The 13,762-nt window shown below is 38.8% G+C and overlaps 1 protein-coding gene across 1 annotated transcript in view; it reads left to right on the top strand.

Moving 5' to 3' along the window:
- Window positions 1-13,762, top strand: part of pth2ra (parathyroid hormone 2 receptor a) — a 50,209-nt gene that overhangs the window by 31,187 nt on the left and 5,260 nt on the right. The window contains exons 8-9 of the mRNA XM_030080893.1: window positions 4,673-4,739; window positions 9,806-9,900. Of these exons, the coding sequence (XP_029936753.1) occupies window positions 4,673-4,739; window positions 9,806-9,900 (162 nt within the window). The remainder of the gene's footprint in view (window positions 1-4,672; window positions 4,740-9,805; window positions 9,901-13,762) is intronic.

The raw sequence follows: 13,762 nt of genomic DNA, 5'->3' as shown, positions 1-13,762 counted from the left end.
ATTATTAATATTTATAAAAGTAGCAGGGCCTGTTTTTCCCCCTGACATTTTTAATGGACAGCAAAGCATCACATGGCATGAGCACCACTTGTAACATGATATGAATTAGTGAGTCCTTTTTTTTTCAAACATATAGAACATGTAGATATACACCGTATCGATGGGGCAAACTGTGTCAAATAATCATATTTTATTTTTAAAAATCTACATAAAAACTATTCTGAACCGTACCACACAGGAAAAAGAAAGGAAACAAAAAAAGCAAACAACCTATGTGCCAAGCATTAGCAGACACGGTTCCAAAGTTAAAACCAATCATGCCATTTAGGAACGGAGCCCTGAACTTCACTAATAAATATATTTTCCTTCCCCGAAACCCTCGGCGTGACCAATTCATATGATGCCATTTTGCACCTCAGCTCCATTAATTTTGTCAAAGAGAGGAGCCTTTCCAGTGCCTGAGTGTTGTTCTGCATCCTGTTGTTGCAGCCAGTCTGAACTAAAGCCTCTCACATTTACTCATTTTACATTATCTGGTAACAGTGCCAGCAGACATGTTGTATAGTTGTTGTTTTTTTCATCATGTTACCCAGAAAAATAATTTCTTCCCACATGTACTCAGATTTCTGTCTTTTTGTTGCCCTCCTGGGAGACAGGGGCCTGTACGTGACCATGTCAGTCAGATCGGTCAGTAGTTTGGTCCAGAGCGGCACATCTAAAAATCTATTTTGTGGAAATTTGGTGACAATGTTCATGTTGGCTGCAGGATGAAATCTGGCAATTTTGGTGACCTCATGCACCACCAGCGGCCCAGTGGAGAATCTATGTTTAAAATAATGTGCTTATGAGCGAATAACTTGCTAAATAACTAGCTAATACTGTACAGTTTATTGTTCCATAACCTGTTGTTATTTTGTACTGATTTAGCTGTGACTGGACCTCTCGAGAGCCTGCTCTTACCATCTTATAAAATCCCCTGCCCAGCATCTCACCTGACTTATTTTATGCCGTCTTCCAGAAGTTATTGGCCCGTCTCCATTTTTTTTCTGTCATGTTGTTTAAAATATCAGTTGAATCCTAGTTGGGGTTATAGTTTAGTTTTAACTTTAGCTAAAATAAAGTTTGCAAAAACTTTCCTTTTTACTTCTTCAGAAGATGACTAATGATTTTTTTTCAGTAACTTGCCTCATTTTTCCTCGAGACTGGGTTTTTAAATAGTGTGGTGTTCCCCGTCTGAGTCAGGTACAGGCATTATGCTACTCGCTGTACTTAAGAGTGACAAGCTCCTCAGCCCCCTTATCTTCCACTGTGGTATTTTTTTCTCCATCCAAATTAATCTCTCAGCTATTTAGTTATATATTGTAACAGCAATGGTGGAAATGTTAGGAGCCATATGACTGCATTTTAGGTGCTATTATCAGCTTTACAAGGTTAATCCTACCCAGCAGAGAAATATTCATGTTTGCTCAAGCATGTACGGCATGAATGTTTTGAATATCAAATCAAGTATATATGAGCATCCATTACATTTTTCAATCCTGGTATCATTTTATTTTCTTAATATGTCATGTCTGCTGGCTTCCACATGAAATTCCACTTATCTGTAATGGCTGGAGGCCATATGGTAGATAACAGCATGACCTGTGATTTGCCTAATTAATTGTATATACACAGATATCTCAGGAATATCCTCTGTGTGAACATTAGCAGCTGCTGGATTCAATTAATCTCTACCTAAGTAGCTTATGCTCATTGGCTGTACCATGCCAAAGAATCATAAAGCAACCTGCCAAAAGAGTTGCAATAGGGATTAGTCTGAATGCTTGTTTGTTTGTTTTCTGTAGTTTAAGGCATTTTTCATTCCAAATAATGACTATGATCCCCCTTGCTATTTTTCTTAGCTGATTTCTGTTTTCTTTTGCATATCACTTGCACCCATTTGCTCGTTCACGTTCTTATTTTGACTCATTCTGTTAAAACTCTTTATCTGTATCTCTGGCAGTTCCCAGTTTGCCACCCTGTCAACCAAGCATATAGAAAGGTCTGGTACATTTGTTTCTGAATACCTAAAAAGGTTAGGAAATGCCAGCTTATAAGGTGCTGGCACTGCATATTTCCACATCATTTTGCCCAGATTAGATCAAAGCGGATGTGTTTTTGTTGAATGTGCTGGGGCATGAAAAGTGCACGGAGGATGCACACTCAACTAGTGATAAGCATAATCCAGTTTGCTGGAACATAAACTGGGATATGAAAAAATCACGTGTTCACACAATGGTAAAGAGATTCAATTCAAATTTTCACTGGAAGCATGAAACATCACGCTGATCTCCTTGTGCTTCCTTGTTCATCAACAAAGACACATAACCCACAAATTAATTTTAAACAATTTAGACATTTTCTGAATCTTTAGAAGCCACTCTTCAAGACACAATCCATCACTGTTTTTGTTAAGTTTTGGTGGAATGTCTTCCTTCAAAGTTCCAGAGGGTAGCATTCAACATGAACCACCTCTTAAAGTTAAGATTTTATTGAAATAATCATTGCTTGGCAAATTACATGGATGCAGCAGACCACGATCAGTGTGACATAAAACTGAAAACTACTTACACCTTGTCTTAACAGGTGTGAGCGAGCATAAAAAAAAAAAAAAAAAATACAAAAACAATGAAATACGTGCCCATTATAATCAATGAGGTTATCTAGACAGGTCATGAGTGAAGTGAGGATCAGCAGACGCTCAGTTTCTATTTTTGACACATAGCATCACATGTTCAGCCACTACTCCCCCTTTTGTTGTTGAGCAAGAGTTATCATCACTTATCTACTGTAATAAACTACATTTCCTCCATTCACTCATCTCTCCTAATTGAAATAATGTTAGCTTCCTCTGTCCTCCTGAGCTCTTTCTCTGCTCTCTTTCATATCAAATGGGAAACATCTGGTTTTCAAAATTTAGGAAGCACAACAGGTATAACTATGATTGAGGCTTTTATGTCCACAAGAGTCTCCATCTCCTCTCTGCACATCTCTGAGTACTTATTCAGCACTTCACTAAAGTGGCCTGCACTTTGCTTCATTCAGATATTTCATCTTCTGCCACTTTAGTCTGAGTTTCCTTAGCCAATTTCTTCCACACAGTGTTGAATCTTTTCCTTTAACAACTAAAAGAAGCAGGTCCTCTGTTTGACATTCAGAGATCACCTTGACTGTGATCTGCCCATAAATAAGATTGTGACCTCCATTATAAGCTTTAAGCTCAACTTTAGCTGTGTGCAGTTGAAGATGTGAATTTCTTTCTGTATATTCCTTGCAGCCCCAGTTTCTATTTCCATCTCTAAATCTTCATTAGCTGCAGATAATTTTACTTTATACAGTACTGTGTCTTCTAAAAGCTATATTTGAAATACTGAGGTGTTTGATCATGGATCTAAATTGACCATATGGTGGCAGACAGCTTACTCTTAAAGTGTGTTAGAGATGGTTCCAGGAAGAAAGGGCATTAAAACGGAAAGATGTTTTTCCTAAATTAACTATAAGCAAGTCGCTTGAACAAGTTTGATGGATTCCAGAATTCCAAACCAGGACTGAGGTAATATAGGGAGGCAGTTTTCCAATAATTACGTTGTAAATCAACAGAAATCAGTGATAATAAACCAAAGTCCAGAGTGATATACAGAATCAAAGGGCTTCAAAGTGGAGGGAACAGCTTTTCTATAAATTATGTCACCACAGTCCAACACAGACAAGAAAACTGCTTTTCTGCAAAACATCAGGAAGCTAGTTTTATTTCTGTAAAAGTAACATTTTTCCATTGCTTACCAATCAGACTGTCTATGTTTTCTGAATGTAAATTCCTCATAACCAGATGCCAAGCCATTTATATTCAGACACTCACTCAGTAACAGAACCTTTTGTGGTTGATATGTGTAGACATAACAATCAATATAAAATCAACATTCTGTGCTTTAGAAAAGAGCCTGAATTTTCTTTTGTTTGCATTAATACAGAGTTTCAGATTTGTTAAAGTTTCCTGTAGTGCATAAAAGGAGAGCTGAAGGTTTTTGTTTGTTTGTTTGTTTGTTTTTTACAGCTAGCTGTACCATGTCTGCAGTACAATACAGAACAGTATCATCAGCATAAAAATGAAACTAACAACTATGCAATGAAGAAATAACATTTATATAAATAGTAAAAAGGTTAGGACCCAAGACTGATCCTTGTGGCACACCCTCAGTTACACTTAAAAAATCAGAATTGAAATGTCCTCGAGAGATGATTTGAGAGAAATGATATGAGGTTTCTGGGTCCCAGAGATTCCAGGATTTTTGTCAAACAGGGTGCATGCCTCACCTTGTGAACGCTTGCTGTCCTGACATTTTCACTTTCAGGCTCTCTGTCTCAGCTGATGTGCATCTCTATCAGCCATCTTGATATTGAAAGCGATTTCAAAAGCTTTGGCAAAGTGAGATCATTTTCAGAGAGAAGTCTCCTCCAGCAGGCTTTGTTTCATATTCATATTCACTGATCTCAGGTTGCTTGAACTCAGTTACATACTGTGTCACTGACTGGTTAGCATTTCTGGTTACACCAATTAAAATGTAGTCTTTCTAAAACCAATAACTCCTCTCCTTCCCCATTCTCTTCTTTTCTCTGTTTGTCTTTACTGCAGGTGTTGGGAGCTGAGTGCAGGTAACATTAAGTGGATCTACCAGGTTCCCATCCTGACAGCTATTGGGGTAAGAGTGTGAGCATGTGTAACTCATGCAGTCCAAATGCCAACAAAACAAAACAAAACAAAACAAAAACAACACCCAATTAAGTAAAGATATTTTATGGTCTGGATGAGAGTTGAGTGTAAGGTTTTGAAAAATTTTGCTTGAGATATTCATAGCTGAATATATCGACAGAATGTCTTTCAACACAGTTTTTACAACTGATGGCACACGATATGGCAGGGGTGATAGCAGAATGACCAGCACTAAACACACAGCAATGGGTCAATTTTGAAGATTTGGGAGGCAGCCATAAGAGAATAAAAAGAATAAAATACTTTCCTCTGGAAAAACTAACTTCCGTGAGCTTAACAACTAAGAGGACCTGTAAAATAGCAGCCACAGAGCACGGCACAGCTAGCCACATTGCATAACAACTGACTGCAGTAATTAACCCTCCCTCCAAAACTGAGAGAGAGAATAACCTCAAAACCTAGGTGAATATTACTGTTTTGAAAGATCTCTGGATTATAATAGGGAGGGAAGAACAGCAGTGACAGCAAGATTGCATATACAGTAAACAAACCAACAGACTGAAGCAATACACGGACATCATTAAAATAGCCAAGACTTAAAATAGCCAACTTTTCTGTTACTGAGATTAGTTTCCAGAGACTTAAACAACCCAACATGAGAATGTGTTATTTTTACTTGGCATATATACAATAACAAAGGTTATGATATTAAAATCCTAGGTCTATAAGCACAGGTGGAGCTCATTGAATATTTGAATAAACACAGTTGGCCAATCAGGGATGGCTTACTTGTGTGTGTGTGTGTGTGTGTGTGTGTGTGTATGTGTGTGTGTGTGTGGTATACCATCCAAAACCTTCTTCAGGGAGCAGCATGGGAGTGGCAGGGTCCATAGGTAGAGGGCCTGTGCTTTTAGAACTAGGGTTATGATATCATAGCCTTTGTTCTATGTCCCACAGACTCCGCCTTCTACTGCAGTCTGTTGGCACAGTGGGTGGAGCCTGATTAATGTATGCAGTGACGTACAATCAGGGCGTACATTCATCAAGCAACAGCCTCACTGAGACTTGACTCGAATAACCACCATTGCCCTCTTATACCCCAAGTCATCCATTTGTGCTGAAAACAAGGGGCCTCCATCCCACAGACCCCCGGTAGAACAGTTGGCGGAGTCAACAGGGCTCAATGCACCACTTAGACACCCTGCTCACCTCAGCACCTGTCTCATCAAGGAGTACAGGAATGTGGATGACCTGTGAATGTCTGAGTCAGATGTAGAAAGTGATTTTCACACCTCACGGGTCCTGTGTCGCTGTATCGAGCATAGACTCTTAGAAAAAGCCTGATATGTCCAAGAGATAGAACCTTACGAATGGGCAGGGCATGGACCACAACGCTGCTATGTATATCTCCTCGACAGTCATCCCACTAGAGATAGCCATCAACAATACTACCATGCATGTACAGTGTGTGTGTGCACTAAAGTGGAAGTGTCTCTTCCTGGCTGCCTTTAGGCTTGGGAAATGCACTCAAGCAGCATTTGGAAAGGCACTTCTTGGATAAGGCTTTGCCAGCCACACCATCCCCACAACACACGAACAGCTGTTTGGTGCCCCAGACGGAGGCTGTGCGTTCGACTTAACATGCTGGAGTGAGTACAGGGCATAAGAGATGCAGCTTGGCCTCCCTATCTCCCCGTGAGATGGAGGACAGACAGGAGGGCCCACCTTCAAGCAGAGAAGAAGGACTAATCAGTGAAAATACTGGGTGGAGGTTTTGGTTGGAATGAAATCCTGCAGTCTCTTGGCCCTCCATGGCATGTGGCAAACAGAAATGGTGGCCTAATGGATAGACAGACTGTCCTGAAACTTGAAGCTTATAGTTTGATCCCAGTGTGTCCATCAATAAGCAATGAATCAGATTCCATATTGCATCACCCTAGAGTATCAGATAAATGCCTCAAATGTTTTAAACACTGAATATAGATCACATCTTGAAAATGAGTTCACCCTCTCCTTTTTGGGCACTTATGCTTTGGCCAATAAATATCACTGTCTTTATGGACTTCTACTTTTTGTGAAATTTCTCTCGTAGTGTGCGGACTCTTCCCATAAAAATGTGAAAGGTAGAGTAAATGCAGAGAGAAGTGAGAGGAAAAAAAAAACATCTTTTCACTCACAAGTGTAATGTTGTTTATAATGTATATGTACTGTGCTTTTAACATTCTCTGAGAGTTTTTATGCTTTTACTTTACTGTTCTCTTAGATGACCTTGCTCATCTTAAAAGGTCCCAACAGAACGTACTATAATTATTAAATACGCGTGTTTTATGTGCAAAAAAGAGCATGCTCTCTCTCCTTCTCTGTTTGTCTTACGATCACAGCTACGGTATGGACGGAGGAATAATGTAGTCTCTGACTGTATCTTTGCAAAAGCATCCAACAAGCTGTAATTACAATAAAATTGCACATTTACAGGCTTGCTATGCTACAACTTTAATCATCTATGCATGCTTGCACTTCAGGTGCTGAGTTATCAAACAACTGGAAAAGTCCCCTACTGACTTTGATGTCTGCAGAGAATTATTATTATTATTATTATTATTATTATTATTGTTGTTGTTGTATTAGGCTGTGCTGAAGGATTATTTGCAGTTAAAATTCAGTAAGAATTGAGACTTGCAGAAATACTTTTGCATGAACACAGGTCCTTTTTTCAGTTTCAATTTCACAGATCATTACTATTCTTTCATGGTGCTGCGATCAGTGAGCACTGAGCACACAACGTAAATGCTAGTTTTTTTCTGGCATCAGCTTTTCAAATGCTCTTTTTTGTGTCAGATCATGTTTACCAATTTCACTCACTGTTATAAATTGTTACTTCCTTTGTTAAGTGACGCTGTTAGGTTTTAATCAGCATTAAAATGGAGGGTATCTATTACAGAAATCCTGTTCGTTTGGGCTCTTTGTTTAGCCTTGTCATGGATTGGAAGTTCTTTGTCAATATGCTCTATTTGTGACTATATTCTCATCCAAAGTAATGCATGGTATTGAATGAATGATGCATTTAGGCGTCCAGCTCTACCATTCAATCCTAGTGAAAGCATTGCAGGATGAGCCTCAATTTACAGGCTTCAGATTACTTTATGTAATACTTCGCAAGTCCCAGACCATGGCCAAAGTTTTGATTATTTTTTTAGCAGGTCTTCTGAGAATGGCTAACCACTGTTTTGACAGAAAGTATATCCAAAAACAACAAAAGAAAAAACAAAACATTTACATCAGACCTTGGTCCTGTTTGTTACGCAAGTACCCTACAACCATGCAGTACTGTATTCCGCCTACCTTGTGTTGCCATCAGGTAATAGCAAATGTAAAATAGACTGTGGTTCCATTTCTAAGTAGGTGTGTTAAGTCAAAAACCTTTTCCCATCTGTACCATTTTTTTCCCAGAGCAGTAATTTGGATCCATTTCAGCCTTCACATCTGGGATCCAGCTCACTAAAGAAAATACGTTTGGGGCAGTAGGATTTGCTGTGCTTCTTCATTTGGCCTCAGTAGTGCAATTAAATTCTAACCTGTGGTGCTTTTCGGATTTAACCTCTGCTTTTGAGCTTTTCGTAATGAATCCTAGCTACTGGGAAAAGGAGAATTGGAAAGGATAAGTGGATGGGATTTGTTTTAGAGTCAGTTATTTTCCCCCCTTGCAAATGTGTATTACTGTCTAGATTGCAGTAGGCCTATACCACTGAAGCGTGGATGTGTATTTCAGCACATTGAACAGAAAAGCCTCTTTGCAAACAGTGTGTGGCTAATTGAGTGAGCGTGTGTGGGATCATGCCTTGTATTGTGAAACACTGACAGCACAATGTGACTTTCTCCTGTGATCAATGCTAACCCCCACGAAGACCATTTGATCACAAGGCAGTGACAGCATGCCTTATCTGGGTACTGGTATCTCGCTGTGGTGTATCTTAGTAGTATTAGTAGTGAAATGTGTACAGTTCACACACTTTGGTTTATTATGCTCGTAAGTCAGTCACTTGAACGGTGAAGATCCACCCTCCTGGCTTAACATAAAATTGTCGAGTACAATCATAATCAAGGTAATGTTCCCAATTCAAAACAAGTTTTCTTGCTGGATCAAGAAAAGTAGTTTCGCTCAGTTATTATACAAGCTCTTTGAAAAATTGCCTTGCTGGATGAATAATTCCATCCAAGAGTGATTTACAATAATCAATAATAATTCCTTTCTCTTTTAATGAAAAAAACAGACACTCCATCAATTTATGTAACTCGGTGGAATGGGTAAATGATCAACAAATCTGTATGAACCGTATGAAATGTTGAACTTTGTCATCAGCTACATTTGCTAATGCAACTTCCAAGCACAAAAACTTGTCAAAAATCTGGGTCAAGTTTACTTTATCGTCTCCTGTGAAAGAAATTCATCATCATGCCTCAGCATTCAACTGAATGATGAGACATCGTCTGCTGTCGCTGGGAATGCAGATGTAACGTTGCCACAGGCAGCTAGTTTGCTTCATGGATGTGTCCAGTTTTGCAAAGATGCATTTTTGCATTCGTACCTCCAAATCTATATAAATTGCCACATTGCATTGTTGTTTACCATCTTGTTTTGCCATTACGTTCTCTGCATATTGACAAAGAAGCCGTACTTGTCCCTGTTGATGTGACGGCCTTCTGCCATGACATGAGCCATGAGTGTGCTATGCTTTTTTTTTTAATCAAATAAACAGTTTCTCAAGCAAGTGCATAAACTTATTTTAAAAAATCTCTAAAAGAAAACTTTTGAATGTACAAAACCACAAGATGTCAGAGAGAAAAGTGTGTTTATTTTAATTTTACAAGGGTTATTTTTTACATTTTAATTGTGAATGTTTTTTGTAGACACAAACCTAGTTAATGAAAGTCTGAGGCATCAGAGCACCAGGGGCTCTGGTGTAATCCAGGCTCAGTTACAGTAAGCCAACATGTTCTGAGAGCACTTACAGTTTACAGCTATTGCTTTCATCTCTCTTTTTTTCCCTTTTACAGTTGAACTTCATCTTGTTTGTGAACATCGTACGAGTGTTGGCCACCAAAATCCGAGAGACAAATGCAGGAAGATACGACACCAGGAAACAATACAGGTTTGTGTTGAACTGACAGTATTTATACGCACAAGCTATAATTTGAATTCATAGTAAAGCGCCCAGTGTTTGCAAACTAATCTGCACTTGGGGTCTCAGTGCAGTAATGCTGTTGCCTTGAGTTACCGTTCCTGTCACAATCCCTGTCTGGCCTTAGTGTTTCCCTTCCACCGCAGTGTATGTTACCTCTCTCTCCCAGTGTGTGGTGCAGGCGTGTGTCTGTGTGTCTCTCCCTGTACACCTGCCAGTCTTCATGCCATCACCACCCTGCTACATAAACCCTGCAGCCACCAGTCCTGCCGGATCATTGTTCGCTCTGCCACAAAGCCTTCAGCCACTTCACCTGAGCCTGCCATCTCTTCACCCCCCTCAGCCCGTTCTCCTCAAATAATAATCCATGTTTCACCATACCTGCTTGCCATGTGTTTGCCTTTGGTGTTCAGCCACCTCAGCCTTGTGACAGTCTGAAGGCAAACTGTGTGTACGAATGCCCAGTATGTTAACGTCATATGAAGTAACTGCAGTTGCATTGCAATGTATTTGGCTCTTTGCTTTGCTTTTCTCTTAGCATTTTTCTTGCTTCTTGAATTTTACTCACACTGTGATGAGATAGCCAGAGAATTAAACGTTTTAAACATAATTTCAACTTCTCTTGATGTGCCTGGATTTAGCTAATCAGGAGTTCTGCCTCAGGGAAACCAGAAACGTGGCTTCAATTTGTGTTTTACTAATATGGGGTTGACTATTTTGGAGTACTCTCTCACATTAATTGATAAAATGCCTCATAAAATGTATTTCCCAACCGTAGAAGTGGCTATTAATTGATAAAATTTCTTAACATATGTAGTTCCCAGTTTTGTATTAAATACAAACAACTGTACACATGCACATACAGACATTATTGTATTGTATTGAGAGAGAGAGAGAGAGAGAGAGAGAGAGAGAGAGAGAGAGAGAGAGATCACTGCTCATTAAATGGTCTAGCACTTTCAGACACACCAGTGCTGTCCATGGTCCTGAAACAACAGCTAAGCGATAGTCCCCACTGCAGAACAAGTGTCGGATGAATCAGATGAATTGTTTTGTTTCTCTGTGAAAAAAATGAAACCAACCAGACGCGTAGACCCTGTCAGCAGCAGCGGCCTTTTTTTTGGCAGCGTGAGCCACTTTCTAGTCAATATATGATAAGGCTAATGTCGGCTGATTTATGCAGTGGCTTCTACTTTCAAATGGATTTGGACATTTGTGTCTTGTGCGTTTTCAAACGACATCGTTAGTTCAGACATTGGCTTGGCTTGACATACATATATACATACATACATACATACTGTAGGGAAGTACAAAATGATAAATGACAGTACTCAGTAAATGTGGAATAAGAAACTAATAATAATCATTCTGTTGCCAGATAACCATTATAACAGCTTTGTCTAAATAATGTATTTATTTATGTTTACTTGTCTCTGGTTTGAACTCTTCTTGCTCAGCTCTTGGCATTGTTTGGCTATATAAAGGTCAGAGCTGGGGTTACTGCTTTTAAATGGTTATAAAAACTTAATGGCTCCTTTTCATAGTAATTGTCACAGGGTATTGGTCTAATTCTGCCCTGCATGCAGTTTGGGACATGTCTTTGTGCCCAGAACTCTGCATACAGGCTTTTGCTTGGATATTTCAAAATATTGTTTCACAGTATTTTTCGTATCCAGATTTCGCTGCCACATGATGGCGTGGGTTTAATAATTGATTTAAAAAAAAAAAAAATGCCAAAACTGGTATGTCATATTGGATTTTTCCTTTGACGGTATAGAATCCCCCTTTGCTTTCTCTTTCATTGCATTCACAACCTTGCTATAAGACTGCACACAGAACCAGACAGAAGATAATGCCTGAGTAATTATAATTTGTCGTTTGTTCAAGTGTGAAGTTATTTCACTGTACACCGGATCTTTTACTTTTGTTTTGCATTACCTTTGTTTTATTTCAATTAAATTTCAGCACCCAGGTCCAGCAGAAGTCATTTTAAATTTTTAATTGCTCTCGCAACTCTCTGTAGTTGTGGACATGATTATCAAATTATGAAAGTGCCAATAATTTTTTACATAAAAAGAAATTTTACTCCTGTGTGTGTGTTTGTGTGTGTGTCGGGCTGTTCAAGTTCCTTTATATAAATGCAGTTGGGCTGAGGCTGAGTCATTCTTCAGTCATTTGACATCTGACTTTACTTGCACATTTGTTTGTTTGTCTGTTTTTGGTTGGACAGTTTTAACAGTGTATTATTTTGTCGCTTGATCAAACCATGATGTTTTTATCCATTATTTTATGCAGTTTCAGTGAAGTGAAACTATACAGACCCAGTCTTGGATGGAGCTGCAGGAAAATATATCCCGCTTCTGTTGTTTCCTACTTTTTGGCTGATTTTGGAGATCTGGAGATCCTGATGGGGGCATGGGGGAACAGTTATCTAATGTCAAATAAAATCTATCAGAGTGGTGCAAAAATTGTTCTTCATTATTTATAGGATATTTTTATGACTTTGTGCTTTGAAACTTCCAGAAACTGATGTGAACAAAACCCAGCTTGGCGCCCCACCAGTCAGACTATCAGCAGAGTGGCAATTTTAGGCAATTTAAATTTAAAAAAAAAAAAAAGGTGTCAGAAAAATTTGATAAAAATATAGGGAGAACTCAAGTTTCTTTTTATTTCTTGGCCTGTTAAAGTGTTTGAGAAGGAAAAATATTTTTTTCTATATTTTGTTAGGGCACATGACTAACAAATATATACTAAGTACAGTCAGTGGCCACTTTATAAGGTCCACCTGTACAGTCTAATACAATCCAATCCAACTTGTTGTGCCATGAAGTTTACTTTTCTGCTGCCTCTAATGCTCAGGTTTTCTTTTTGTCACAGTAACAGCGGTGTTCATTTAGTTCTATGTTTGGCTTTGAGCTCATAGTTCGTAAAATGCAGTCCAGTACAACAGCACCACTAACGGGTGATTCTAATATTTCTAACTTCTGATATCTTAGTGTGCTGTAAACAGTTTGAAACCCTGAGCTGCTTCATGGAATTCATCCTGTGAGCTTCCTAAAATTAGCCTCAACAAAAAGCCAGTGACTATATTACCACAGGTTTTGCTGTGTTGCCAGACTCATTCAAATGACAGTGTTTTTAAACCTGCAAGAACAGTGTAACTGATGTCAGCTAGGTGACCAAAAAAGAAAAACAAAAAAACTCTAAAAGTTAAACAAGGTAAACAAAAGGTCCTTGCAGAAACAGCTGGAAATCCAACCTTCATGTATTCCAGGTCAAGTGATTAGACTTGTGTGGAAGCATTGCAAGCTCGCCAGAAGGAATTCATCACTATTGAATATGGAGTCAGTCTCTTCACTGGCCTGATAAAGCTGGTAGAAATAACACTGTTTATCTCCTCACAGAAAAGTCATCTGCCTTCCTCCTGTCTGTCTGATGTGTATCTGTTTTTTGTTACTGTAGTTTCACTGAGAAGAAGCCTTTTTGTTTCTTCAAATATAAAGTTAGAAAAGGTCATGCTTGTTGTGTTGTGTTAGATTCATTACAGTCCATGTTTAACATCACAAAAGCTCCCATCATGCATTTCCACTGCATTACTTCTGCAGTCGCTTTTGCCACCTGCCACAGATTTCTATTAGAACTTAATAGGAGAGCCAAATGAAAACCATGACACAAAGCATATGTCTCTCTATCAGCCGGGTTGAATTTGATTTTCAGCCTCACACAAAATGCGGGCCACGTCTATACATACATCATAATGCCAAATAACTGGTTCTGAAACTGATAAATAGCATATTGTGAAGTTTCCTTGATGGCTGTTTTTGCGTCTTAA

Source organism: Myripristis murdjan, chromosome 21 (genome assembly GCF_902150065.1).
Source record: "Myripristis murdjan chromosome 21, fMyrMur1.1, whole genome shotgun sequence".
NCBI classification, from domain to species: Eukaryota; Metazoa; Chordata; class Actinopteri; order Holocentriformes; family Holocentridae; genus Myripristis; species Myripristis murdjan.
This window is presented reverse-complemented; position numbering and strand designations above follow the sequence as displayed.